The sequence below is a fragment of the Podarcis melisellensis genome, assembly GCF_964234715.1.
Source record: "Podarcis melisellensis genome assembly, chromosome: 12".
NCBI lineage: Eukaryota > Metazoa > Chordata > Lepidosauria > Squamata > Lacertidae > Podarcis > Podarcis melisellensis.
In genome coordinates this window covers 51,926,418-51,952,369 of record NC_138544.1, presented here as the reverse complement: position 1 = coordinate 51,952,369, position 25,952 = coordinate 51,926,418, and the positions used below count along the sequence as shown (strand labels likewise).

At 47.6% G+C, this 25,952-nt stretch overlaps 1 protein-coding gene across 1 annotated transcript; it reads right to left on the bottom strand.

Moving 5' to 3' along the window:
* Positions 1-12,355: 12,355 nt before the first annotated feature.
* Positions 12,356-19,259, bottom strand: LOC309380831 (uncharacterized protein; the record flags this gene model as incomplete). Its single annotated transcript, XM_081930929.1, has 5 exons — positions 18,999-19,259; positions 18,314-18,476; positions 15,220-15,268; positions 13,985-14,383; positions 12,356-12,457 (listed from the first exon to the last, which is right to left on the bottom strand). The coding sequence occupies exons 2-5, from the start codon at positions 18,442-18,444 to the stop codon at positions 12,356-12,358; spliced, it is 681 nt and encodes a 226-aa protein (XP_081787055.1). The 5' UTR covers positions 18,445-18,476; positions 18,999-19,259.
* Positions 19,260-25,952: the final 6,693 nt, after the last annotated feature.

Here is a 25,952-nt window from a genome sequence, read left to right as displayed (position 1 = left end):
TGTTTCGCCTAAGGAGGAACTTGCAAACCCAGGGCCTGAATTTAACAGTGGGCAAGACATAGCGATGCCCGGTGGGTGTACAAAAAAACACCACCACCCTGGCAAACATCACTGGATTTATAGACGTTTCCTTGAAATGCATCTTGCATAAGAATTCACCAGATCACTTTGGGCTGAACCTGGCGTCAGTTCCCCAGACCACCTATTGGCTGAGAGTCCTTCCTAATTTGCTTGCACAAAACTCCTGCGGAGTTTAGATTCCGTTGGGTCTTTATTCAGCATTCGTCCTGGTTGGGTTGCAGGTTTTTTAGACAACTTCCCATTCATCTTTCAGACGTCCCACAAATTTCAATGCCTTTCCCTGTCACTTTCCTAACTGCAACTATTTGGTTTCTCTTTTCAAGTGGGTGACAGGACACATCAATAACACCAACCTAAATTTTATCCCAGTATCTGCAAAAATGCTGACAAGTCTAGAGGTGCCCCATGTGGCTGAATGATTATGTGAAAGAGGAAAGAGATGTTTGCTGAAAAGCCCTGGAGCAAAAACCTAACGGAGGAGCGTGCAAAGGATTTCTAGAATGGGTACGTTGTATTCTGCCCTGCAGCAGGAGTCTGGCATACTTCAGTTTTGGGGTTATATTGGGATTCCCAGCTTTCGCACCCCATCTCCTTGGACCACACCACTAAGTACTTGCCCCTTCCTGCTTCCTTTCCCCCTTTGCTGCCTGCTGGCCATTTCCAGTCTTCCAAAGTCGTGGAACCATAGAATTGTCGAGGTGGGAGGGCTCTCAAGCGCCATTTATAATAATAATAATAATAATAATAATAATAATAATAATAATAATAATAATTTATTATTTGTATCCCGCCCATCTGGCTGGGTTTCCCCAGCCACTCTGGGCGGCTTCCACAAAGACCTAAAATACACTAAGATGTCACACATTAAAAACTTCCCTGAACAGGCAGCCAGATGGGCAGGGTATAAATAAATTATTATTATTATTATTATTATTATTATTATTATTATTATTATTATTTTATTTAGTGCTGAACTGGAAGAACTTTAAGCTTTGAAAGTCGGTGAGGGGGGTTTAAATAAAACGGGGAGGGGTGATATTCCCTCAAAGTTTTGATTCCTTAGGAAGCAGTGGAAGTTCTGTGTAAGTTCCTTTTTTAAGAAGTATAAACAAACAACATTCTCACTGCCACATCAGCTCAGATAGCTCAGTTGGTAGAGTATGAGACTCTTATTCTTAAGGTTGTGGGTTCGAAACCCCTGTTGGGGAATAGTTTCCTGCAATGGAAGGGAGTTGGACCAGGTGACCCTCACGGTCCCTTGCAACTCTATGGTTCTGTGTGGCAGCAGTGATGATCACAGAGACCTTTCTGGTTGCAAAAAGGCGCTGAGTGCCATTTTCTCCCCATCTCCGTGAATTCATGACCTTTTGGTGGAGTGTCATTCCAAGGGGATTTTTCCAGTGTGGCCCAATCGCAAAACAAAAGCAGATCTGATTTTCGCACACCCAAAAACCTATTTGTTAACACTGAATAAATTTGCCAAAATGCTAGAACGGCCCGCCATCTTTTCCTTCCACTTGCACTCCATCTGTCTTTGCCCTGCCTGAGCTTCTACGGAGAGGTATCTTGGCCTGGACCAGGGACGTCAAGCATCCCAGCCCCGCCTTCCAACGGCCCGCGTATCTGTGGCTGGAAGTTAAGGAATTCACTCGCGTGGCCTCTCCCCTAATCCCTCTCCCTTTTGCTCTGCTGCAAGATAATTCGGGCCTTGACAAAAGGCTTGCTAAGCGCCGGCGCCGCTCGTGCCCCCGGCCTCGGGGGATTCTCATAGATGGATAAGCAGCAATAATAGCCCCAGGGGTGGGGGGGGTGGGAGCCAAAGAGTCCTTTTAACTGGAGGGTGATGGGTCCAGCTATATAAGCAAGCCTGCAAGCCCCATTCAGGCAATGGGTGTACGCTCAGCCCCCTGGCACCGCCCTGCTCCGCCCCCTTTTCGTCTTTGTGCTGGCAATGCCATTGTCCTGCTGCCAGGCTCTTGATCCTGTCTGCATTCCTGATGGAGCAACACCATCCCAGCTCTCTCTCTCTCTCTCTCTCTCTCTCTCTCTCTCTCTCTCTCTCTCTCTCTCTCTCCAAGGCTTTTTCTGGTCCAGGCAAGCAATGAAGTCTGAAGGCGGATGCAAATGGAAGGGGCAGCTTCAAAGATCTAGCACAGCCGCTGGAAATCACTCCCTGCCCTCACCTCAAGCGCATGGTCTTTGGAATAGTAGAATCACCGAATTGTAGACTTGGAAGGGACCCCGAAGGTCCTATAGTCTAACCCCCTGCAATGCAGGAATCTCAGATAGATCATACGTGACAGGTGGCTGTTCAACATCTGCTCAAAAACCTCCAAGGAAGGAGAGTCTACAACAGGCACAGGCAACCTCGGCCCTCCAGATGTTTTGGGACTACAGCTCCCATCATCCCTAGCTAACAGGAGGACCAGTGGTCAGGGATGATGGGAGTTGTAGTCCCAAAACATCTGGAGGGCCGAGTTTGCCTATGCCTGGTCTACAACCTCCCGGGGAGACGGTTCTGCTGACAAACAGCTCTTACTGTCACAAAGTTCTTCCTGATGTTTAGTTGGAATCTTGTAACGTGAAGCCATGGGTTTGAGTCCTACCCTCCGGGCTTGCACCATAATTCCATGACACCCATTTAGGCTGCAATCTTATCCCTCACCGAGCTCTGTGGGGCTTACTTTTGAGCAGGCAAATGCGACTGTCCACTGAATAGCTGATGGTGCAGAATTAACATGTTCCTTCCGCTGAACCCGGAGTTTTGACAGCTCGGAAGGGGCAGTCTCTCTCCCCCCATCCCCTTTTCGCACACATTCCTTGCAAATGGCCCCTTGTTTGAGACAAAAGTCATTGTGCTTGTTACATTTGGCCTGAGAGAAAAACCAGGATTGGGGGGTGGGCAGGCAGGGGAGATAATCATGTTTGAAAGAATGCAGAGCTGCTATTCCTGGTTCAAAAATGCAAAGGCGAGTGACAACTGCCGGTGGCATTCTGGGATGTGGGGGCGAGAGGAGGTTTGCCTTTGAGCGGGCAGCTGGTGAGAGAAGCCCAGTTTCATTCCTGTGCAAAAGGCCGGGGGTTGCAGGAGAGATCCTTTGGAATGTTAAAGAGCTTTCAGAAATACAATGCGCGAGCCGGTGGTATTGTTTGGAATTATCGTCGCATTGCTGGCGCTGAACGGAGCGGAGTTGTCCAGACAGGCAGAGGGTGGTATTTTAAGGCTGCACATTTTTTTAACTAAAAATGAATGGGAAATGAAATGTAATGCACCCAGATTTGTTTTACAGATGCTGAAATGAATTGGTAGCTGCAGGGAGCAAGGAGGAATTAAAACAGACGTGAAAAGCAACTGCGGATCCATTTCCCTTTCGTTCTTCACCTTTGTTTTATGCAGGCTGCACCATGCATTTGAAGAGCTATCCTATTGCTTTAAACAGCCATGGGTTCCCCCAAAGAATTCTAGGAGTTGTAGTTTGACAAGGGTGCTGAGAGTTCTTAAAGGTAAAGGTAAAGGGACCCCTGACCATTAGGTCCAGTCATGATCAACTCTGGGGTTGCGGCGCTCATCTCGCTTTATTGGCCAAGGGAGCTGGCGTACAGCTTCTGGGTCATGTGGCCAGCATGACTAAGCCGCTTCTGGCGAACCAGAGCAGCACATGGAAACGCTGTTTACCTTCCCTCTGGAGCGGTACCTATTTATCTACTTGCACTTTGACATGCTTTTGAACTGCTAGGTGGGCAGGAGCAGGGACCAAGCAACGGGAGCTCACCCCGTCGCGGGGATTCGAACCACCGACTTTCTGATCAGCAAGTCCTAGGCTCTGTTGTTTAACCCACAGTGCCACCCGCGTCCCTCTCTGAGGGTTCTTACGAAGCCCCTATTCCCCTCACAGAACTGAAATTATCATTGTGGTTTAACACTCAGTCCATACCCTCCAACATTCCTCCCATGAATATAGAGACATCCCCACCACCATTTATCTGATGAAAATAGGGACATCTTAAGGAAAAGCGGGACATGGCGGGATCAAATCAGAAACCAGGACGGCTTCTGTAAATCTGAGACAGTCCCTGGAACATAGGGCCACTTGGAGGGTCTGTCAGTCTCTCTTCCCAGGGAGCTCTGGGAATTGCAATTATATGAGAGGAATAGGGGGTCCGTTCCATAATAAGCACCCCCATGTCGCTGTGCACCAACTCTTTCATCTTGCTATATAATATATTTCTGAAGCCAGCAACGAAAAGCCTGTGTGATGCCCCAAGAGTAGAAAATCTCTCCACGCCTTACTCTCTTGTCTGTGGATAGTTCAGTTTGGCCCAGGTTAGGTTCTAATTTGACCCATGAAGCCATTTCCCCCAAAACTTGATTGCAAGGCCAATCCCTGCAACATGCAGGCTTGAAGCGCCTTCAAGGTGCTGCTTTGAAGATGGCTGGACCATGGCACTTCAAAGCACCATACAGGGCCTTTCCAAGCCCTGGGCGGTGCTTTGAAGTCATGATGATCAGCACCCAAAGTCACCCAACCGCCAGATTAGGTTTCACCCATTTGATGTAAAACCATCCACTCTCTAAAGGTAAAGGGACCCCTGACCGTTAGGTCCAGTCGCGGATGACTCTGGGGTTGCGGCGCTCATCTTGCTTTACTGGCCGAGGGAGCCGGCATACAGCTTCCGGGTCATGTGGCCAGCATGACTAAGCCGCTTCTGACAAACCAGAGCAGTGCACAGAAACGCCATTTACCTTCCTGCTAGAGTGGTACCTATTTATCTACTTGCATTTTGATGTGCTTTTGAACTGCTAGGTTGGCAGGAGCTGGGACCGAGCAACGGGAGCTCACCCTGTCGCCGGGATTCGAACCGCCGACCTTCCGATCGGCAAGTCCTAGGCTCTGTGGTTTAACCCACAGCACCACCCGTGTCCCTTATCCACTCTCTAGACTAGACCAAATATTTGCAAGGAGTCTCCATGTGTAGCTGTTTCAGCTGAGACTGATGGGAGTTATAGTCTCTGGAGAATCTCTGGTTGGGGAAGAGTGGTCTAAGGCAGGGTTCCTCAAACCTGGGTCTCCAGCTGTTTTTGGACTACAGTTCCCATCATCCCTGACCACTGGTCGTGCTAGCTAGGGATGATGGGAGTTGTAGTCCAACAACAGCTGGAGACCCAAATTTGGGGAATCCTGGTCTAGGGCAGGGGTCAGCAACCCGCGGCTCCGGAGCCGCATGTGGCTCTTTTACACCTTTGCCGCGGCTCCAGGGCAGATACTAGCGAGGGGAGGGGGCGCACTGTGCGCACCGACACTCCCCACTGTGGCGGGCACTGTACTGGCTGTGACGTCACATGGGGGCGGTGCGTGCGTTAGTCACGCACCGTCCCGACGTCACCTTCCCGCCCACTGTCAGATTGCGGCTCCGGAGATATATTTGTTTTAAATGTCGCAATGGTTTTGCGGCTCCCAGGTTTTTTTCCCCTTCGGAAACGGGTCCAAGTGGCTCTTTTTCTCTTAAAGGTTGCAGACCCCTGGTCTAGGGTATACAGAGCTGCCCTTTGGATTCTTTAGCTGATTGTAGGGGGTTGGACTAGATGGTCCTTGTGGTCCCTTCCGATTCTATAGTTCTTCGGTCTGATCACTCCATCACACAAGAGGTTTCAACTAGGCGCCTTCCAAGATCCCCCATTCCCACTCTAAAATTCCATGCCACCATTACTCAGGTAATTAAAGCACAACAACGACAATTAAAATAACACCCTAAAACCACAATATGAGATAAAACACAACAGAGGCAGGCGGGAACGGTGTATGTCAGAAAGATCACCTGTAGCTTCAGGCTCTGAATGGCCTCCAAGATCTCAGGAAGAGTCAAAATGTGTGTCTGGAGGGTGGGGTTTGTGGAAATACTCTCTTTATCCATTTTTCAGTGGATTTGCCCGAGACCTGAATCTAGGTCCACCCTTCGCATCTGGGACCAGTTATGCCCACATCAAAAGATAGACCAGCTTCCAAAAGAGTCAGGTCGCAATCTGGTTGTGACTGCTCACCAGGCCAAAGGAACACATGCCTGACTACAGAAAAATAACAATGACCACCATCCGGCAGAAATTTTGGCTCAACGTAGAAAAACCAGGTACTTTAACCTGGCTTCGCTCAACAAGATATTTGACAATCCCTAACTCCCACCTAAATCCACAGATTTAGGTTCCGTTAGCTTCCCCTTCCCTTTGCAATATCTCAAGAAATGACTTACAGAGAGTTCCCAGCAATCTGCAATGGCAAGTCCTGGGTTGGCGTCTTGGAAAGGCCGGGCTGTTGGGATATCCTAGGGAGGAGAGACCTGCTCCACGCTCCGATCCTGGCTTTGAGTGTCTCCAGCCGGCCCCTTGCAGCTGATTATATCTTGGAATCCTGAGCTATGTTGGGAGGGTGAAAAGGCTGGTCTATTTTTAGGGGGCAGCCGCTGCTATTCCATCAGGCTGAGTCAATCACGATTTCTTGTACACCAGTATGGGAGCAGTAGAAGGAGCCTCAGCATGTCCTACAAAATTCGCGGTGCCAAGAGGGCTGACTCAGTCCGCAAAGCCCCCACTGCCGCCCCCACCCTCGGTAAATCGTAATTCGGTAAGGGAAGAAGCACATCGGGGACTAAGGATGCTTTGCTGAGTCATGCTCTGAGGTGTCGTGTCATGACGACGACGGCACCACGTCAAACGCCCCTCGTGAGATCAGAAACTAATTTCAGACCATTAGCCCAGTCTAAAGACCAGTTAAGCCCAAGGTCTTGGCCTGCAGTGGTTTTGTTTGTTTGTTTGTTTTTTGCCCCCGTCCAGCCCAGGCCACTGGGACGCAGGTGGTGCTGTGGGTTAAAACACAGAGCCTAGGACTTGCTGATCAGAAGGTCGGCAGTTCGAATCCCCGTGACGGGGTGAGCTCCCATTGCTTGGTCCCTGTTCCTGCCCACCTAGCAGTTCAAAAGCACATCAAAGTGCAAGTAGATAAACAGGTACCACTCCAGCGGGAAGGTAAACGGTGTTTCCGTGCACTGCTCTGGTTCACCAGAAGCGGCTTAGTCATGATGGCCACATGACCCGGAAGCTGTATGCCTGCTCCCTCAGCCTATAGAGCGAGATGAGCGCCGCAACCCCAGAGTTGTCTGCGACTCGACCTTATGGTCAGGGGTACCTTTACCTTTACCTTTAGCCCAGGCCATGGGAGGTCTGTGTCTCATTTTCTCCTGACAAGGATCCCTCAAACTAATATAGGCTGTAAGACAGGAATGGGCAAGGTGCCTCTGAGCACGTCACGACTGGTGATCTCGCACCCTCCAACGGGACATGGCCCAAATCTGGGACACCATCTTCTGGGACCGAAATCCTCCACAAATCGCACGACCCACATGAGATTGCGGACCCAGAAAAAAGGCACTTGGGGGGGGGCGTGGTGAGATCGTGGACCTGAAAAAGCACTTTTTTGGGCACAGTGCCCCAAAACACATGTTTTGGGGGTGCTGCGCGAGATTGTGGATGTGAAAAGGCAAGATCTCAGCCCCAAATGAGGTAGTTGACAGGTATGTGCTCTTTTCCTGGTGTGTGTGTGACATGTAATAATAAAAATGATGATGATAATAATAATAATAATAATAATAATAATAATAATAATAATAATATCTCGCATTTTCCCCAGAGCTGGACTCAAGGTGAGTCCATACAAAGACTAAAGCAACACAGATAAAATACAAATAGCTAAAAACATAGAAAAGATCACCATTAATAAGTAATTAAACTCTGTCAGAAGTAAAACAATATTACACAAACAAATTGATTAAAATACAAATAATAAAAATAGCACAGCACTGCTTCAAAAACAGTCAGTTCCCAAAGGCGTTTTGGAATGAACGTCATCATCTGCCAGAGGAAGAGCAACAAGGAGGGAGATAATTTGGCTTCTCTAGGGAGTGAATTCCAAAGTCTGGGAGCCACCACTGAGAAGGCCCTCTCCCACTTCCCCACCAAGCATTCCTGTGAGGGTGCAGGGACGAAGAGAAAGGTCTCCCCCAAAGATCTCAGGGCCAAGACAGGTATGGGAGAATATGGTCCTTCAGATAGCCTAGGCCAGTAATGTCCAAACTTTTTTCAAAGAGGGCCAGATTTGATGAAGTGAAGGGCCGTGGGGACCGACCAAAGGGCCTACCAAAGTTATTGGGCTTTTTTTTTAGGATTGAAGTTGTTGAGGGTTTTTTTAGGATTGTACCCCAGGAAATAAATAAACTGCCACAGGGGCCGGATTAAACTGACTGGCGGGCCGAATTAGGCCCCCAAAACAGACTTTGGACATGCCTGGCCTTGGCTATCTGTTTTAATCTGATTTTATATCAACTCCTGATTTTAATTACATGTCGATTTTTAAAAATATCAGTTTTTAAACTTGGTCTTTTATTTATTTGCTCTTTATTACAATTTTCATGTTTGCTTTGTTTTATTTTGCTTTTTGTTTTGGAAACGCTTGGTTCTATACATTTTGTTAAGTTGAATGAATAAATAATCCTTGAGAAAATGAGAAAACAGAAGAGGCAGCAAAAACTAACCGGTCCGCTCATCCCTACGCATCTCGTAGCTATGTCACAAATGTGTTATTGTATCACCCGGGCTTGTGACAGCCGAGCTCTGGGTGACACTCGGGTGACCAAACATTTCAGGAGCATTTTTGGGAAAGGAATGGCTTTTCCCAGTGTCAGATGTCATTGCTGGCAAGTGCATTTAGAGGCCTGGGGGCTGGGAAATGAAGCTTCCCCAAGAACGGAAAGGGTGACCTCATGCCGGTGGATTCCTCTCCCCTGCAGATTCATTCACCTTCACCCTGGACACTAAACAACAGCACACAGAAATGCCTCCTTCATGACAATTAGCTTATTTATGGATGCGGTGCATAAAAGGTATGCTTCTGAGGCCTTCCGTAACGCAGCTTAAATAAAGAGCCATGAATAAGCAGTCACACCCCCCCCAAGGGTGAGAGAGCCTGGGCCCGTCTCAGGTTATCAACATAAAATACAACAAAAGTCAAACTTTTGTCGTTAAAGACGGAGAATAATGAGAAACCAAAATATGGAGAAAGAAAAAAAAATCAAGAAATAGGGAGACAGAAAAGATAAAGAGAAGACGGTAGATAAAGATAGATAGATGATAGATAGATGATAGATAGATGATAGATAGCTAGATAGATAGATAGATAGATAGATAGATAGATAGATAGATAGATAGATGATAGATAGATAGATAGATAGATAGATGATAGATAGATAGATAGATAGATAGATAGATAGATAGATAGATGATAGATAGATAGATGATAGATAGATAGATAGATAGATAGATAGATAGATAGATAGATGATAGATAGATAGATAGATGATAGATAGATGATAGATAGATGATAGATAGATAGATAGATAGATAGATAGATGATAGATAGATAGATAGATAGATGATAGATAGATAGATAGATAGATGATAGATAGATAGATAGATATAGATAGATGCTAGATATTGAAATACCGTATTTTTCGCCCTATAGGACGCACTGGCCCATAGGACGCACCTCTTTTTTTGGGGGGGGGGAATGAATAAAAAAAAATTATCCCCCCCCAGCCGCTGGGCTGGGGCGGGGGAAGCCTGAGCTTCCCCCAACCCCAGCCCCCAGAACAGGCTGCTATCCGCAAGTCTTGCGAGCCAGGCGACAACTCCCGCCGGGCTCTCAAGGCTTCCGGACACCTGCGCGAAGCACGGGGCATCCTCCGGAGGGCGCCCCATGCTCCGCGCTGCAGGCTGCTGCCCGCGAGACTTGCGCTCCCGGGGGGAGATCCCCCGGGTGCGCGAGGCTTGCCGACACCTGCGCGAAGCACGGGCCGTCCTCTGGAGGGCGCCCGTGCTCTGGGCTGCAGGCTGCCGCCCGCAAGCCTTGCACACCTGGGGGAACTCCCCCCGGGCGCACAAGGCTTGCGGATAGCTTCCTGGAGCCTGGAGAGCGAGAGGGGTCGGTGTGCACCACTCTGGGAAGCTCCGAACAGAATTAAAAGTGCAATAAAACATCAAACATTAAAAACTTCCGTAAACAACATAATGTTAGACTCCAGACATAATGGTCTCATGCCCCCCTCTCTCCACATAGATGCCAATGTCTATTACTTCACTATTACTTCAAAACATGAACCGCCCTGAGATATTTTGATGAAGGGCGGTATGTAAATTTAATAATAATAATAATTGCACTTTGCTGTGTTTGGCGGCCCTCCTGTTCACTCTGTTGCAGGACTGGCCCAAGACATTTTGGCGCCTAAGGCAAGCAACAAAATGGCGTCCCTCCCTTCCCTGCCAGGGAAGAAGGGGTGAGGGAAGATTTACATCAGGAACAAGTAGATAAATCTCTGCACTGGGATTTGCCGTCACTGTGGGTCTTGCTGCCTGAGACAGTCGTCTCACTTTGCCTCATGGGTGGGCCGGTCCTGCTCTGTTGCATGGGGCCATGGACCTCTGCCCCAAAGTCCTGCCCTGATGGCATGTAAAGGAGCAGCAGAATCATAACCAACCTCCACACATTTCTCAGTAGCTATGAACAGGGCAAACATACTTCCGATGAATGGATGTGTTTGGGAATTACAATCTTCTTCCACACTCATAGCCACAGAGGAAGTGGCCAAACATGGGAGGGCTATTGCCTTCACACAATATTATGGTAGTTGGAGTCCAACAATTTATGGAGGACCACAAGGTCCCCATCCCTGAATTAGGATTTCCAGGAAAAGCAAACAGCACACTCCCCACCAGGTGGCAGTCCGAGCTTTCTCAATGGTGATTTCTCTAACAACATTTTAATAGAAACCCCGCCGATAAATTGGTGAGAATAGAACAGCACTTCAATCATAAAAGTCCTGTTGTCTTTTCTAGCAAGATCTGTGGTTGTTGTGCAGTGTGGGGGAACACCAAGTTTTTCCTTTTCCCCCTCCCCACCTTGGTATTTTTAATGAGTTTATAAAATTCTTCAAGTGATGCAAAAGTAGAGAAGAGATTGAAGCAAGGGTAAGGGACGTGGGGCATCACCTTGAGACATCACCTTGCCAACAAAGGTCCATATAGTTAAAGCCATGGTTTTCCCAGTAGTGATGTATGGAAGTGAGAGCTGGACCATAAAGAAGGCTGATCGCCAAATAATTGATGCTTTTGAATTATGGTCCTGGAGGAGACTCTTGAGAGTCCCATGGACTGCAAGAAGATCAAACCTATCCATTCTGAAGGAAATCAGCCCTGAGTGCTCACTGGAAGGACAGATCCTGAAGCTGAGGCTCCAATACTTTGGCCACCTCATGAGAAGAGAAGACTCCCTGGAAAAGACCCTGATGTTGGGAAAGATGGAGGGCACAAGGAGAAGGGGACGACAGAGGACGAGATGGTTGGACAGTGTTCTCGAAGCTACCAGCATGAGTTTGACCAAACTGTGGGAGGCAGTGGAAGACAGGAGTGCCTGACGTGCTCTAGTCTAAACGACTAAACAACAACAACAACAAGGGACGTGGGTGGCTCTGTGGTGTAAACCATTGAGCCTAGGGCTTGCCGATCAGAAGGATGGTGGTTCGAATCCCCGCGATGGGGTGAGCTCCCATTGCTCGGTCCCTGCTCCTGCCAACCTAGCAGTTCGAAAGCACGTCAAAGTGCAAGTAGATAAATAGGTACCACTCTAGCGGGAACGTAAATGGCGTTTCCGTGCACTGCTCTGGTTCACCAGAAGCAGCTTAGTCCTGCTGGCCACATGACCCAGAAGCTGTAGGCCGGCTCCTTCGACCAATAAAGCGAGATGAGCGCTGCAACCCCAGAGTCGTCCGTGACTGGACCTAATGGTCAGGGGTCCCTTTACCTTTACAAGTTCTTGAGGTGACACGATTGCTTGGGGACATGTCATTACAGTGGTACCTCTGGATGCGAACAGGATCCGTTCCGGAGCCCCGTTCACATCCTGAGTAACACGTAAGACATGACTGCGTTTCTGCACGTGCGTGGGTTGTGTTTTGCCGCTTCCGTGCATGTGCGTGATGTCATTTTGAGTGTCTGCGCATGCAGCGAAACCCAGAAGTAATGTGCTCCATTACTTCCGGGTCGCCACGGAGCGTAACTTGAAAACGCTCAATCTGAATCTGAAGCACATATAACCCGAGGTATGACTGTATGCCAAATCTTGACCGGATCATGGTTGCGAATAGGAAGGATTCCCCCCCAGGAAAACAGATTAGTTCACTCACAGCTGTTGACTTTTCTTGAGGCGCAGGTAGCAGCTGCACCAAGCGTTGTCGAAGGGAGAGGAGATGCCTTCTTTCTCCTTGTGAGTAGCGCTTCCTGGATGGTGACAAAGTGACAAGACAAGGTGTGTTATGAGGCCAATGGGCATGGTGTGAAGTCACTTGCTGAAGTCTCTAGACCTCATGAAGAAACAGAACACATTAAGCGAGGTGTGTTGATTTCAACAGGTCTAACATCTGAACATGTGTTTTCTCACTCAGGCCAAGTCTTTTCTATCCCTTTCCCAACAGCTGATACCTCATCCTTTAAAACTCTAGTCCAGGGATTCACAGAATCATAGATGTTGGAAGGGATCACGCCGGTCATCTAGTCCAGTGTTTTTCAACCACTGTTCCGTGGCACACTAGTGTGCCGCGAGATGTTGCCTGGTGTGCCGTGGGAAAAATTGAAAAATTCGAAAGATTTAAAAATAAAGTATTTTATAATTTTTCATATTTCTGTTTACTTACTATTTCATAATAAAGTAATTATAACATACTTTCTTTGTGTTTATTTGATTCCTATTCAAGAGAATTACTTTATGTATAGTCAATATAGGCACAGAGTTATCTTTTTTAACATTTTCTAATGGTGGTGTGCCTCGTGATTTTTTTCATGAAACAAGTGTGCCTTTGCCCAAAACAAGTGTGCCTTTGCCCAAAAAAGGTTGAAAAACACTGATCTAGTCCAACCCCCTTCAAAGTAGGAATCTTTGACCGAACATGGGATTCGAACCCACAATCCTGGGATTAAAGAGTCTCATGCTCTACCAGCTGAGCTATGATTGAAAATGGGACCTGGGAAGCTGCCTTAGTATACGTTTGCCCACTGGGTTCAACTGTCTCAGTATTGTAAACACTAACTGGCCGTAGCTTTCCAAGATTTCAGACAGGATTTGTTATGTACTGAGTTGAATAGGATCCAAAATGCAGCAGCCTGATTGGTCCTAGAACAATAGGATTCAGAATGCAGTCTGATTGGTCCACAGGAGCCACCCAATCCAGCTCCAGGTGGAAGTGAATCCGCAACCGGATTGGCCTACAGGAGAATCCCGGAATTAGCCAATCACGTGGGGCCCAATGTGTAAATAATGTATATAAAGCAGATATTTTTGGGGAACTTCCATTCCCTCACTACTATGAGCTGAATAAGGTAAAGGTAAAGGGACCCCTGACCATTAGGTACAGTCGTGGTTGTCTCTGGGGTGGCGGCGCTTTATTGGCCGAGGGAGGCGGCGTACAGCTTCCAGGTCATGTGGCCAGCATGACTAAGCCGCTTCTGGTGAACCAGAGCAGCGCACGGAAATGCCGTCCACCTTCCCACTAGAGCGGTACCTATTTATCTACTTGCACTTTGACGTGCTTTTGAGCTGCTAGGTTGGCAGGAGCAGGGACTGAGCAACGGGAGCTCACCCCGTCGTAGGGATTCGAACCGCCGACCTTCTGATCGGCAAGTCCTAGGCTCTGTGGTTTAACCCACAGCGCCACCCACATCCCTTATAAGCTGAATAAAGAGCATACTCTGAGTATCTTTCAGGATTCTTGCCCCTCCCTCACGCTCTTTGGAATAAGAAAGGGCACCCACCTCACTGTCCAATTTGTTTTCTTGCAGGTGGGTGACGACGGCGTACTTCCCCTCTCTTCTGCTGTTTCCCTGGGAAAGGAGCACGGAAGCAGGCTTGGACCCAGCGCTCGGCTGGTGGGTGGCTGCCATTTTCCCGGACTCGATCTGGCTGTTCCTACGAAGGTCAGCAGCTGATGTTCTGGCAAGGAATCCGCCAAGGCTTGGTGAGGATGCAGCTCTTCGGGAGTCAATGCTAGCCTGGGAATCAGAGCTCTTGTTCTTCACTTCTCTGGTTTGTCGGAGAGTGAAATTCTCCGCGGATCTGCTCCTGGGGGCTCTGGGGTCATTGTTTTGGATGACGTCTGATTCGGGGCCAGACCCACCCGCTGGGGCCTTCTGCAGAATCCTTCTCTCTAGGACCTGAAACTGTAACAAAGAACAGGCTTACCGGCTACACCATATATCCCATATACGGTATACTGTTATTTTAGCACATGCCACTGGGGGAAAAGACTCGTCCTGCAATGTTTAACCTTCTCTCGCTTCGAAATTCACTCTCCAGTCAGGTGACCTGTTACACTTGAACGACTCTCCTTGCCATGATTATTCATGAACCGGACGGCTATTTTTTTAAAAAAAACACGCAGTACCCATTTATTTTCAACATTATCCGTCCCCCTGAACTCCATATGTGGGTCCAGGTGTGCCAACTCTAGGGGCCAAAGGCACCTCGGTCCCCTCAATATTTGTTTAAAGGGTGTTGCCCCCCCTAAATCTTGGGGGCCACCAGGTGCCTCTGTTCAGTTACCATTGCCCTAAATAATAATAATAATAATAATAATAATAATAATAATAATAATAATAATAATAATAATTGTACCTCACCCATTGGCTTCCAATATACAGAAAAACATAACAAAACTTTAAACAGTTTTTTTAAAAAAACTGCCTTTATATGTCTTCTAAATTCTGAAGCGAAACCCCTGCACCCTTTGAATTTTGTGGAAGAGGAAGTTTTATTTAAATATATATTCTGCAAAAGAAGCAGAGTGTCAAGAGGGAGGCAGAGTTTTTGTTGCAGTGTGGTTCGTCTGTGTGTGAGAGGACATTGCTGGGTCTTGATAGCCATATTGATTCGTATGCCGTTGGGGTGAGGGAGGAATAGGTCAATTTATTAAATTTATATACCGCCTTTCATCCAAAGATTTCAGGGCAGTTCACCGTCTAATTTAAACCTCTTCGGCCTTCTCGCTCACCTGTGGCTTCTCTTCAGTTGTGGAAGCATTTTCTGATATATTCTGATACCTGCAAGAAGGAAAACAGGTACCTCAGGGAAACAAAAATGAACCAGTCATACCACCTCCCTGGGGAGCCCTTAGGACAGGACTGGCCAACCTGTGGAACTCATGGCCACTTGGGGTGACATCTCCCATCACTTCTGACCAGTGCTGGCTGGGTTTTATGGGAGTTGGTGTCCAACAGCACCCAAAGTTAAGGTTGCCAGATTTTTTCCAATGAATCCGGGGACACTTTAATTAATTAATTAATCACGACGCGTTTGGGACGTTGATGCTGCAGCGATGGTGGTGGCTGAGGGGCGGCCATCACCTTGAACTCAACCACCACATTTCCCCTTCCTCTGAGGCTTCTATCTCCTTTCTCCATGAACCTGGGCAGCCCCTGAGTTGTTGGTTCTTCGGTGGTGGGGAAGCGGTGTGCGGTGGGTCAGGCATGGAAGGCAGAGAAGTAGGGCCGAGAGCGGAGGTGGCAGTGAGGTTCGGGCAGCGTGATGCCTCCCTTTCCATCGGAGCAGGCCCAATCCCATTCCTACTTGTGTGCAAGCAGGAGGGGACGGGGATCCCTCAGCTGGGAAGGGAGGCTTCCCGTTGCCTAACTGAGAGATCCCTGCCCCCTCCTGCTTGCACACAAGCTCTGATAGGCAGTGTGAAGCCTCCCTTCACAGCTGAGATATCCCTGCCCGCTCCTGCTTGCATGCAAGTAGGATTTGGGAGGCTGCTCCGATAGGCAGCATGAAGCCTCCCTTCGCAGCTTACTGTATTTTTCGCCCTATAGGACGCACTTTTCCCCCTCCAAAAATAAAGGGGAAATCTGGGTGCGTCCTGTGGGGTGAATGCAGGCTTTCACTGAAGCTTGGAGAGCGAGAGGGGTCGGTGCGCACCAACCCCTCTCGCTTTCCAGGCTTCAGGAAGAAATCCGCAGCCTAGGCAGCCCTGCGGAAGTTCCCGCAGGGCTGTCTAGGCTGCGGATAGTAGTCTGCTTCCCAGAGCACCGGGCGCCCTGAAAGCAGAGCGCCCGGTGCTTCGGGAACACATCCGTAGCCTAGGCAGCCCTGCAGGAGTTCCCTGCAGGGCTCCCCATGCTGTGGATAGCAGCCTGCCGCCCGGCGCGCAGGGCACCCTGAAGCAGAGCGCCCCACACGCCCGACAGACATCCGCTGCATGGGGAGCCCTGCAGGAGTTCCCCGCAGGGCTCCCCACGCTGCAGATAGCAGCCTGCCGCCTGGTGGGCAGGGCACCCTGAAGCAGAGTGCCCCTCGCGCCGGGCAGACATCGGCCAGCCCCACAAGCTCGGGGGACAGCAGGGAGGCGCAGCGCCGCCATCCCACTGTTCCTCGACCTGGTTCGGTTTCCCTGACCTGCTTTTGGGGGGGAAATAAAGGGGGGAAAATTCCTTTATTTCCCCCCCAAAAAAACTAGGTGCGTCCTATGGGACGGAGCGTCCTATGGGACGAAAAATACGGTAGTTGCTGGGGTCAGGGAAGGTGGAGGCAGCCCGGAAGCTGTATCTGAGAGCCCCTGCACCACCATCATATGGGGACATCTGAGCAGCTCCTGAAGCCAGCCAGAGCCCGGCGCGCTCCGGGCTGCTGAGACTGCCACCGCTGTGTTTCCCAGGGACATTAGATGAAATCTGGGGACATTGCAGGGATGGAATTTGTCCAGGGGCTTAGTCTCAAATCTGGGGACTGTCCCCGGGAAACGGGGACGTCTGGTAACACTACCCAAAATGCCACAGGTTCCCCACCTTATGAGAACTACATCTTCCATACAGCGGTGGCTCAGGTTAAGTACTTAATTCGTTCTGGAGGTCCGTTCTTAACCTGAAACTGTTCTTAACCTGAAGCACCACTTTAGCTAATGGGGCCTCCTGCTGCTGCCGCGCCGCCGGAGCACGATTTCTGTTCTCATCCGGAATCAAAGTTCTTAACCTGAGGTACGATTTCTGGGTTAGCGGAGTCTGTAACCTGAAGCGTACGTAACCTGAAGTGTCTGTAACCCGAGGTACCACTGTATGTCCCTGCACCCTGGCATGCTATTAGCCAACACAAAGGGAAAGGGAGAAATGGAGATAATTGAACCCCACCTCCATCTCTCTCCAGCCATTTGTTGTTGCTGCTCCTGGACCACCAGTAATTTAGTGGGAAGGGAGAGGCTGTGTTTGGGGTTATGGTGGAACAGTTTGGGAGGTATGTGGATTATCTTTCACTTCTCAGAGGCTGTTTTTCCCCTCAGCTGGAACTGGGATTAAAACAGAGTCTCCGCAAGGCATTTGGTTACTATCATGCTGTCTTATCCAGAAATTCCTTATCCAGAAATTCCTAGAAGAATGGCAGACGAAGGTGACGGAATATATGGGACTGGCAGAGATGACCGGCAGAATCCGCGACCAGAGGAAAGAGACAGTGGAGGAGGACTGGGGAAAATTTAAAGTATATCTTAAAAACTGTTGTAAAATTGTGGATTGATAAGATGTTAAGGGGTAAGAAACAGAGAATTACAGCTGTAAATGTTAATCTTAAGAAAATTCAAAAGATAGTTAATTAGAAAAATTGATTTAAGGGTTGCTAAAAAATGGAAAAATAAGGATGCGGTAAAAGGGAGGTATGGGGAAGTCAATTTTATTTGTATGTTTTTGTTTGTTGAGATATATGTGTTTTCTTTTGTTGGTGTTTGTTGTATGTTATATGTTTTGAAAATCATTAAAAATTATTATAAAAAAACAAACAGAAATTCCTTATCCCGTGGCCAAGCTCCTCCAGTAATGCTATTCAAAATAAGCAACGTTCAGCTGAGATCCCCTGCACAGTTAGTTAAAAGTTTCCCTGCTTTTTCTTGCTGTTCGGAGGTGGCATGAGGGTTGTCGATGAATTGCCCCTTTTTGAGACCGTTTCTTGGGCTTTAGTGATTGATGCCCTTTCATTTTCAGTTTGCGTTGCTTGTATAGCAAAATAACACTTTACCTATCAAAGAAAGCCAAGGGAAAAAAGCAACACCAGGAAATAAGTAATTAAAGCCACTCTTAAAAAAATGCTAAAGGCATTCTCCTTACTGAACCACTAATTCCGAAACGGACTTTCTTCCCAGAGGTGCGGGTCCAAAATTCTGTTTTCTCCCCGGCGACTCCGAAGTATTCGACAATCTCTGGGAAGCCCGTGATCTCACGCTGGGACTTCTGTCCATGTCAGCAAATTAGCATCATTGCATCCTCTCACCTGGTGGTATATTAAAAAGAAGCTTCTGAAGGTACGAATTCAAGACATTCTAACAAACCAGATATCAAGGAAGGTTGAAGGAGGTGTGTTAAAAGGGGAGACGGATGGGGAGAGATGTTAAAATGGATCAAAAACCAGTTTGCTACCGCAAAAAGTACTAGCGGCAACTGATGTGGATGGCTTTAGAAGAGGGTGAGACAAAAACCATGTACAAGAAAGTTATCAATCTCTTACCATTGGCTAAGGTTGATTGGAGCTAGAGTGCAACAACATCTGTAGGACTCTAGATTGGCTTTCCCTGAGCTCAGACAAAGAAGGTCTGAGTTTGAATCCCATTACAGGCATGAAAGTTGCTTGGGAGCTACAAGGCAACTCCCTCCCACAGCTTCCCTGACGGCTCTTTGAGGTTAATGTGGAACCTCTGAAGGTCCACTTTGAGTGCCTTGGAGAAGGGATGGTATAGACACAGGAGGAAACGATTTATTTATTTGTTTGAGATGGTTAACAGACCACAGTACTTACCTGCCAATGGTTGGTTTCCTAGTCCGCACTGGAGCACGGCAAAAGCATCCTGAAGACTTCTCCAGGTGGGGACTTCCACTTTCTTGTCTTTTGTCTGGGCTGTTTAGCTGCAGCAACCAGGTGGGCAAAGTCCACTGACTTTGGGATCCAATTAAACATTAAAAGTTAGGCCTCGAGAACAGCAATGGCAGAGGTTGAGAGGAGAGAGAGAAAGCTCGGGTTTTCTTGTGGGGGAGGGGCTTTGGTCGGATCTGCAAACCCCACTACAGCGCTACCTCGGGTTAAGAACTTAATTCGTTCTGGAGGTCTGTTCTTAACCTGAAACTGTTCTTAACCTGAAGCACCACTTTAGCTAATGGGGCCTCCTGCTGCTGCTGCGCCACACTGCACAATTTGTGTTCTCATCCTGAAGCAAAGTTCTTAACCCGAGGTACTATTTCTGGGTTAGCGGAGTCTGTAACCTGAAGCGTCTGTAACCTGAAGCGTCTGTAATCCGAGGTACCACTGTACTTGATAGTGATGGGAACTAAAACGGATTTACGTAATTTCGATCTAATCCTCTGATTTCTTTCTAATGTGGGATACTTGGGCATAAGGCTTACTTGAGTTATCTTGGAGCTACTTCTTTGATAGTAAATTTGCCCTTGGCTTGTGCAGGTTGAGCTATTTGTGTGTGGAAACCATTTCTCAAACTTGGGTCCCCAGCTGTTGATGGACTACAACTCCCATCACTCCTAGCTAGCAGGACCAGTGGCCAGGGATGATGGGAGTTGTAGTCCAACAACAGCTGGGGACCCAAGTTTGAAAATTTAGTGGTCTCTGATGGAGGCTTCTCATAACGCTAGGAATTTTATTTTATTTATTTTGGGTCTGTTCTCACTTTATGATTCTAAGAGCTTTGAGGCACAAATAGCTGATGTTAATATGTTAACAAGAGGGCCATAGGGGCACCAAAATAATATCCTTGCTGGCTATTCATTGTCCAGGAATGTCCTTTGTTCAGGGTGTGGAAAGGGGAAGGAGGCAGAACTTTGACAACAGGATTGTGCTAGTAAGCAAAAACTCAAAAACTGAAGCTTAAAGCTCTTCCTGGTCCTAGCCAGTGGTTTCCTTAACTTGGAAAGACTTTACTATAGTGGGAAATTGATGAAGAGGTGCAGAGCTCATTTCTCGAGTTAGGGGGCTGGATCCAGACACAGCCTTTTAGAAAATAACGAAGTTCAACACGCTGTTATAGTTTGGGGAGGGGTGTAGGCCGCATGCCGAGACCCTTCTAATTCCTGGTTACAGTAAGTGTTAAAATCTAAGCAAGGATTCAAAATCCTGGAATAGCCAGGCTAGCTGTTGTCAGGAGCTCAGCCTACACTCTAGTAGGACCCTGGTAGAGACACATGCCTGACTGACACATGTTCTCTCCCTCCTGGTCAATCGTTCGGGAGCTTCATAAGCTTTCTTCAGCCCGAACATGACAGCAACTGATGCCAACAGACATCGGCACACTTAGGGATCCGCAGAGTTTGCGTAGCTTGCTTAACAGACCTCAGCAACTCAGCATTTTGGCTAATCTACTTTATTTTCATATAAACACACACAAAGCACTGCAACATGGCTCCCTCTCTCTCTAGCATCAGACAGCAAAGAGAGAGAACAAAAGACAAGGTCCCACTTCACAGAACACAGTAACACAAACATCCTGGCTGGTAATAAATAATAATAATAATAATAATAATAATAATAATAATAATAATAATAATAATTTATTATTTATACCCCGCCCATCTGGCTGGGCCTCCCCAGCCACTCTAGGCGGCTTCCATAAAAACAAAAAATACAGTAAAATATCACACGTTAAAAACTTCGCTGAACAGGGCTGCCTTAAGATGTCTTCTGAATGTCAGGTAGTTGTTTATCGCTTTGACATGTGCTGGAAGGGCGTTCCACAGGGTGGGCGCCACTACCGAGAAGGCCCTCTGCCTGGTTCCCTGTAGCTTTGCTTCTCGCAATGAGGGAACCGCCAGAAGGCCCTCGCTGCTGGACCTCAGCGTCTGGGCAGAATGATGGGGGTGGAGACGCTCCTTCAGGTATACTGGACCGAGGCTGTTTAGGGCTTTAAAGGTCAGCACCAACACTTTGAATTGTGCTCGGAAACATACTGGGTACCCATTAGGAATGGTGGGATGGAAGGCCGAGAGGTCAATAGCAGGTGGAGCTAGAGACAAAAGCAGGTGGCGGCCGAGGCAACTGATTCTAGTTTTCTCTCTTCTCCGATTAATTAGAGGAGAGCAACGCTGAGGTCAAGCAGCCAGGAAGTTGGCAGCCTGGGAAAGCACATGAAGTGGTTGTAAACAGGGAGACAGGCAGGCATGGCAGGCTGAGGACAAAGTGAGGTTGGTGGGGAAGGGTCCTTCTCACCTTCCATCATAAGGAATAACCACTCTTTTTGTTGTGATGGGATTTCGTTGTTGTTGTTTTTTTTTAAAAAAACGGGGTCCTGTTTTGACAGTAGCATTTCTAGTTTCGTTTACACAGTCTTGTTTGTGCTTGCAATCTGTTAAAAAATAAAATAATTAGTGATGTTTCCTGGCTTCATTCCCCGCTGTCACCCCCCCCACCCCCAGTTTCATGGAGTTACGGATTATATATATATATACACACAGAGAGAGTGCTATTTTTTTATAAAAAAAATGTTTAGGGGGTACTCTCATTTTGACTCAAGAAAATCACTGTTTTATAGTTCAAAGAGGGAAAAATAAAGACAGTAAATGGACAAAAGTACAAAGATTCGCAAAATGTTTAGGGGTATGCGTCCCCCTGCGTCCCCCCCAGAAAAAAGCACTCTGTGTGTGTGTGTGTGTGTGTGTGTGAGAGAGAGAGAGAGTACACACACACACACACACACACACACACACACACACACGGTTTGGCTTGTGGTGAGTGCAGGCCCAAATAAACATGTGTTTCCCTTGTGCAATGATACATATCTCTTTAATTTCAATTGCCCGCCTCCAGTCTGAGACTTCAAACTCCATTTACCCCAGTTTCTTGACAAAAGCTTGGATCTCAGAGGTTGTTGCCAAAGAAAGAGGGAGAGCGCCATCTGTTGAACGCTGCTTCTGAAATTTCCCATTTCTCCATCTGGGAAGGACAGAGAGGCGAGATGCCTCTTAAGGCTCCATTTGCACTATAAAGCAATATCATACTCCATGGCTCCCCCCCCCAAAAAAAGAATATTGGGAACTGTCATTTGTTAAGGATGCTGAGAGTGGTTAGGAGACCAGGGAGAAGAGTCAGTGGAGGAAGATTGGAAGAAATTTAAAGATTATTTACAGAGATATTGTAAAATTAAGGAATTTTAGAATAATGTTGGATTGGAACTAAGTGGTTTCTAGCTGTGATGGCTTAAAAGAATATGAAAAAATGGGTTCATATAAGTAAAAATCCAAGATTGCAATAATTTAAGAATAAGATTTGGGTAGTAAAAAGAGGGAAAGAAATTGTTGAATTAATAATTTGATTTGGAATACAAAAAAGGGTGGTATGAGGAGGTCCGAGAAACAAGTAAATGAAAAATAAGAAGATGGAAAGATTGATTGTTTTTAACAATTTTTGTTTGATATTTTTTCTTTTTTCTGTTTTCTTTTCATTTTTTGTAATGTAAAATCCTTAATAAAAATTATTATTAAAAAAAAAGAGAGAGTGGTTAGGAGACCCACCAATTCTTTGGACAGGGGTGTTTCTCAGTGAACAAGGGCAGGGGCACACAGCTGCCATGGCGCTGCAACGCCATTTCTTAAGGAGTGGGTATAGTGGGATTTCCAAGTTGCCTCAAAAAAGCCACAACAGACACCTGAGGTGGTTTATCCGGGGGAAGGAAGGATGGGAACAGGGGTATGGTTACCTGACGTCCCTGTTTCCTGGGGACCGTCCACGGATTCACAAATCGGTCCCCTGGCAAAATCCATCCCCGGAATGTCCCTGGATTTCATTTACAGTGGTACCTCGGGTTACAGACGCTTCAGGTTACAGACTCTGCTAACCCAGAAATAGTACCTCAGGTTAAGAACTTTACCTCAGGATGAGAACTGAAATCGTGTGGTGACACGAGGAGGCCCCATTAGCTAAAGTGGTACCTCAGGTTAAGAACAGGTTCAGGTTAAGAATGGACCTCCGGAACAAATTAAGTTCTTAACCAGTGATGTCCCCAGATTTATATTTTAAATGTTGTAGATTTATTAGTGCGTGAGTGGTTCAACGGCACAGGACACATCAAATGGGGACTTCCGGCGAGGCAACATGGTGGGCGCCACAGCAACAGGCAGCTCCTGAAGCTACCAGGCTGGATCCGGGCGCCGAGGGTCACTCAGAGGGTCTGTAACCTGTGCAAAGCACACACACAACACACATATATGAAATCTGAACATACCTCAATGTTCTTCTCACCATTTATTTACTTTATTTGCTTCCTGGGCTGCTGCTGGACTAATGCGACTCTCCTACAGCTGGTGAGTTCCTGTTGAAAAGCTGTTCTTGCTTGAGGTTTCTGGCGCTGCACATTGCAAGTTTTGAAAGAACCAACCTTGAGACAGAAGGTCAACGTGAACCGTAAGCCAGGAGAAGGAAGAATCCCAAGGCAGCATCTCAAGGCAGGAAATGTTCAGGAAACCTATTAATAACCTCGCGGGAGCAGCGTTGCCTAAGTGCACATCAGCCTGGAGAAGAGGTGCAAATGCATCTCTGTGCGCACAGAGCGATGGGCACAAGGCCAGTGGCAATAACTGGAGCAAGTCGCCTGGAAGAGCTTTCAGGGAAGGCTCAGGGCCCAAGTGCTCAGGTTTGTTCTTTCGTTTTTACTGCAACCCTGGGCTCCCACCCTGCAAAATTGTGGCTAGGAATTGAGAAAGCAGGGACCTCAGAGCATGTGCTGAGTCCAGGAATCATAGAATGGTAGAATTGGAAGGGATCCCGAGGGTCTTCTAGTCGAAATCCCTCTGCTTAAAAACCTCCAAGGAGTCTGAGGGAGTCTGTTCCACTGTCAAACAGCTACTAACAACAACAACAACAATCTGGCTGGGTTTCCCCAGCCACTCTGGGCAGCTTCCAACAGAATATTAAAATACAATAATCTATTAAACATTAAAAGCTTCCCTAAAGAGGTCTGCCTTCAGACATCTTCTAAAAGTTTGGTAATTGTTTTTCTTTTTGACATCTGGTGGGAGGGCGTTCCACAGGGCGGGTGCCACTACCGAGAAGGCCCTCTGCCTAGTTCCCTGTAACCTCACTTCTCGCAATGAGGGAACCTCCAGAAGGCCCTCAGAGCTGGACCTCCACTCCACTTCACTTGTGCTCCAGGTCTCCTGGAGAAACACAATGTCATGTCTCTGGATATATTTAGCAAAGGATTGGTCAGAAACCCTCTTTTGCCAACCTGCAATATTCCAAGTTAGCAAGGCAAGGTTGCACGTTGTCTTGCCAAAAGTTGATCTTGGTCAATTTGCCTTCGAAAGATTTTTAGGGCCTATCTTTTTATCTATTGGTTGAATTTCGTTCATTTTGGCAATGTCCATAGATGTATTATCGCAAGCTGGACCTCAGTATCTGGGCAGAACGATGTGGGTGGAGATGCTCCTTCACGTATACTGGGCCAAGGCCATTTAGGGCTTTAAAGGTCAGCACCAATACTTTGAATTGTGCTCGGAAATGTACAATCATTAAGTTCTTCCTAAAGTTTAGTCCCCCTTCATGGATCCCTGCCTTGTCGTGGTGAAGGGGCTTGAATAACTCAGAGAAGCTCTGAGCTACGCCATGTAGAGCCACCCAAGACGGACAGGTCACAGCCGAGAGTTTAGACCAAATGTGATCCACCTGGAGAAGGAACTGGCAATCCCCTCTAGTATTTTGCCAAGAAAACTCCATAGACATAAAAAAGGAGAAGCTTTGAGAAGAAAGTGAAAGTTTCCAAGGCATGTTCTGGTTCATGGGGTCACGGAGAACTTCAGTACATAACAGCTTTGGGGCAGACACACGGCTTCATGTCCAATTGGTACGTACCCTCTAACCTCCTGCTGAAATTCTGTGACTTTCTAGAGCACCAATACTCCTCAGCATTCTGAATTATCTTTACTGTTTGTGTCAGGGAACTGCCATCGGAGCCAGAGGCGGAGGGAAGGCTCCAGAGGGATGCCGGAGAGGGTCCCAGTAGGGAGAGAGGCAGCCCATCTGCTGGGGAAGGAAATCAGCGTAGCACCAGTGGAGAAGGGGGGCAGAAGGGGGAATCGGTGAGGGGGCTCCAGGACTCCTCGCCGGAGACCAGCGGGGAGAGCACGGGTCCTCCGCTGCCCACACCCTTCCTGCGCAGAAGACTTCCGCGCAGGGAGAGTAGGAGGAGACTAGGCGTCAAAGAACTTTTTTGCTGGAAGAAGTTCAAGAAACGCCCACTGATGGATTCTGCCAGCGATTGAGACAGCCACGGGTGAGAGGCTGTCCAGGCAGAAAGGGTTCAACCAGGCAACCTAGCCAGGAGTGGCGGAAACTTACACACGAGCAACCCCTAGAACCATTACAGTTTGGTTTAAGGGCTTTATAGAAGCGGTCTTGAATTTGGTAAACTGTTACCGAACGTGATTCCCTGGACATACATCAAGGCTTAAATTTTAATTTCTCAGTGGCATTCTTCCAAGTTTGAACTTTTTGAAACAACCAAATTTTGGTCCTATCTTTAACTTTGCTCCTGCACTAATGGCACCAGGACCTGCAATCCTGCACACACCTTCCTGAGCATAAGCCCTGCTGAACACAGCCAGATTTCTTCCGAGTTAATATGCTAAAGGTTTCGCTGTTTCATCTTGTCAGTCCTATATACACCAATGTCATTCCTCATCAGGCCAGCAGAGGGAACACAGACATTACTTCTGCTAAAAGAAACTTGAGGAAGAAACTAACAAGACGTCTAGGGCG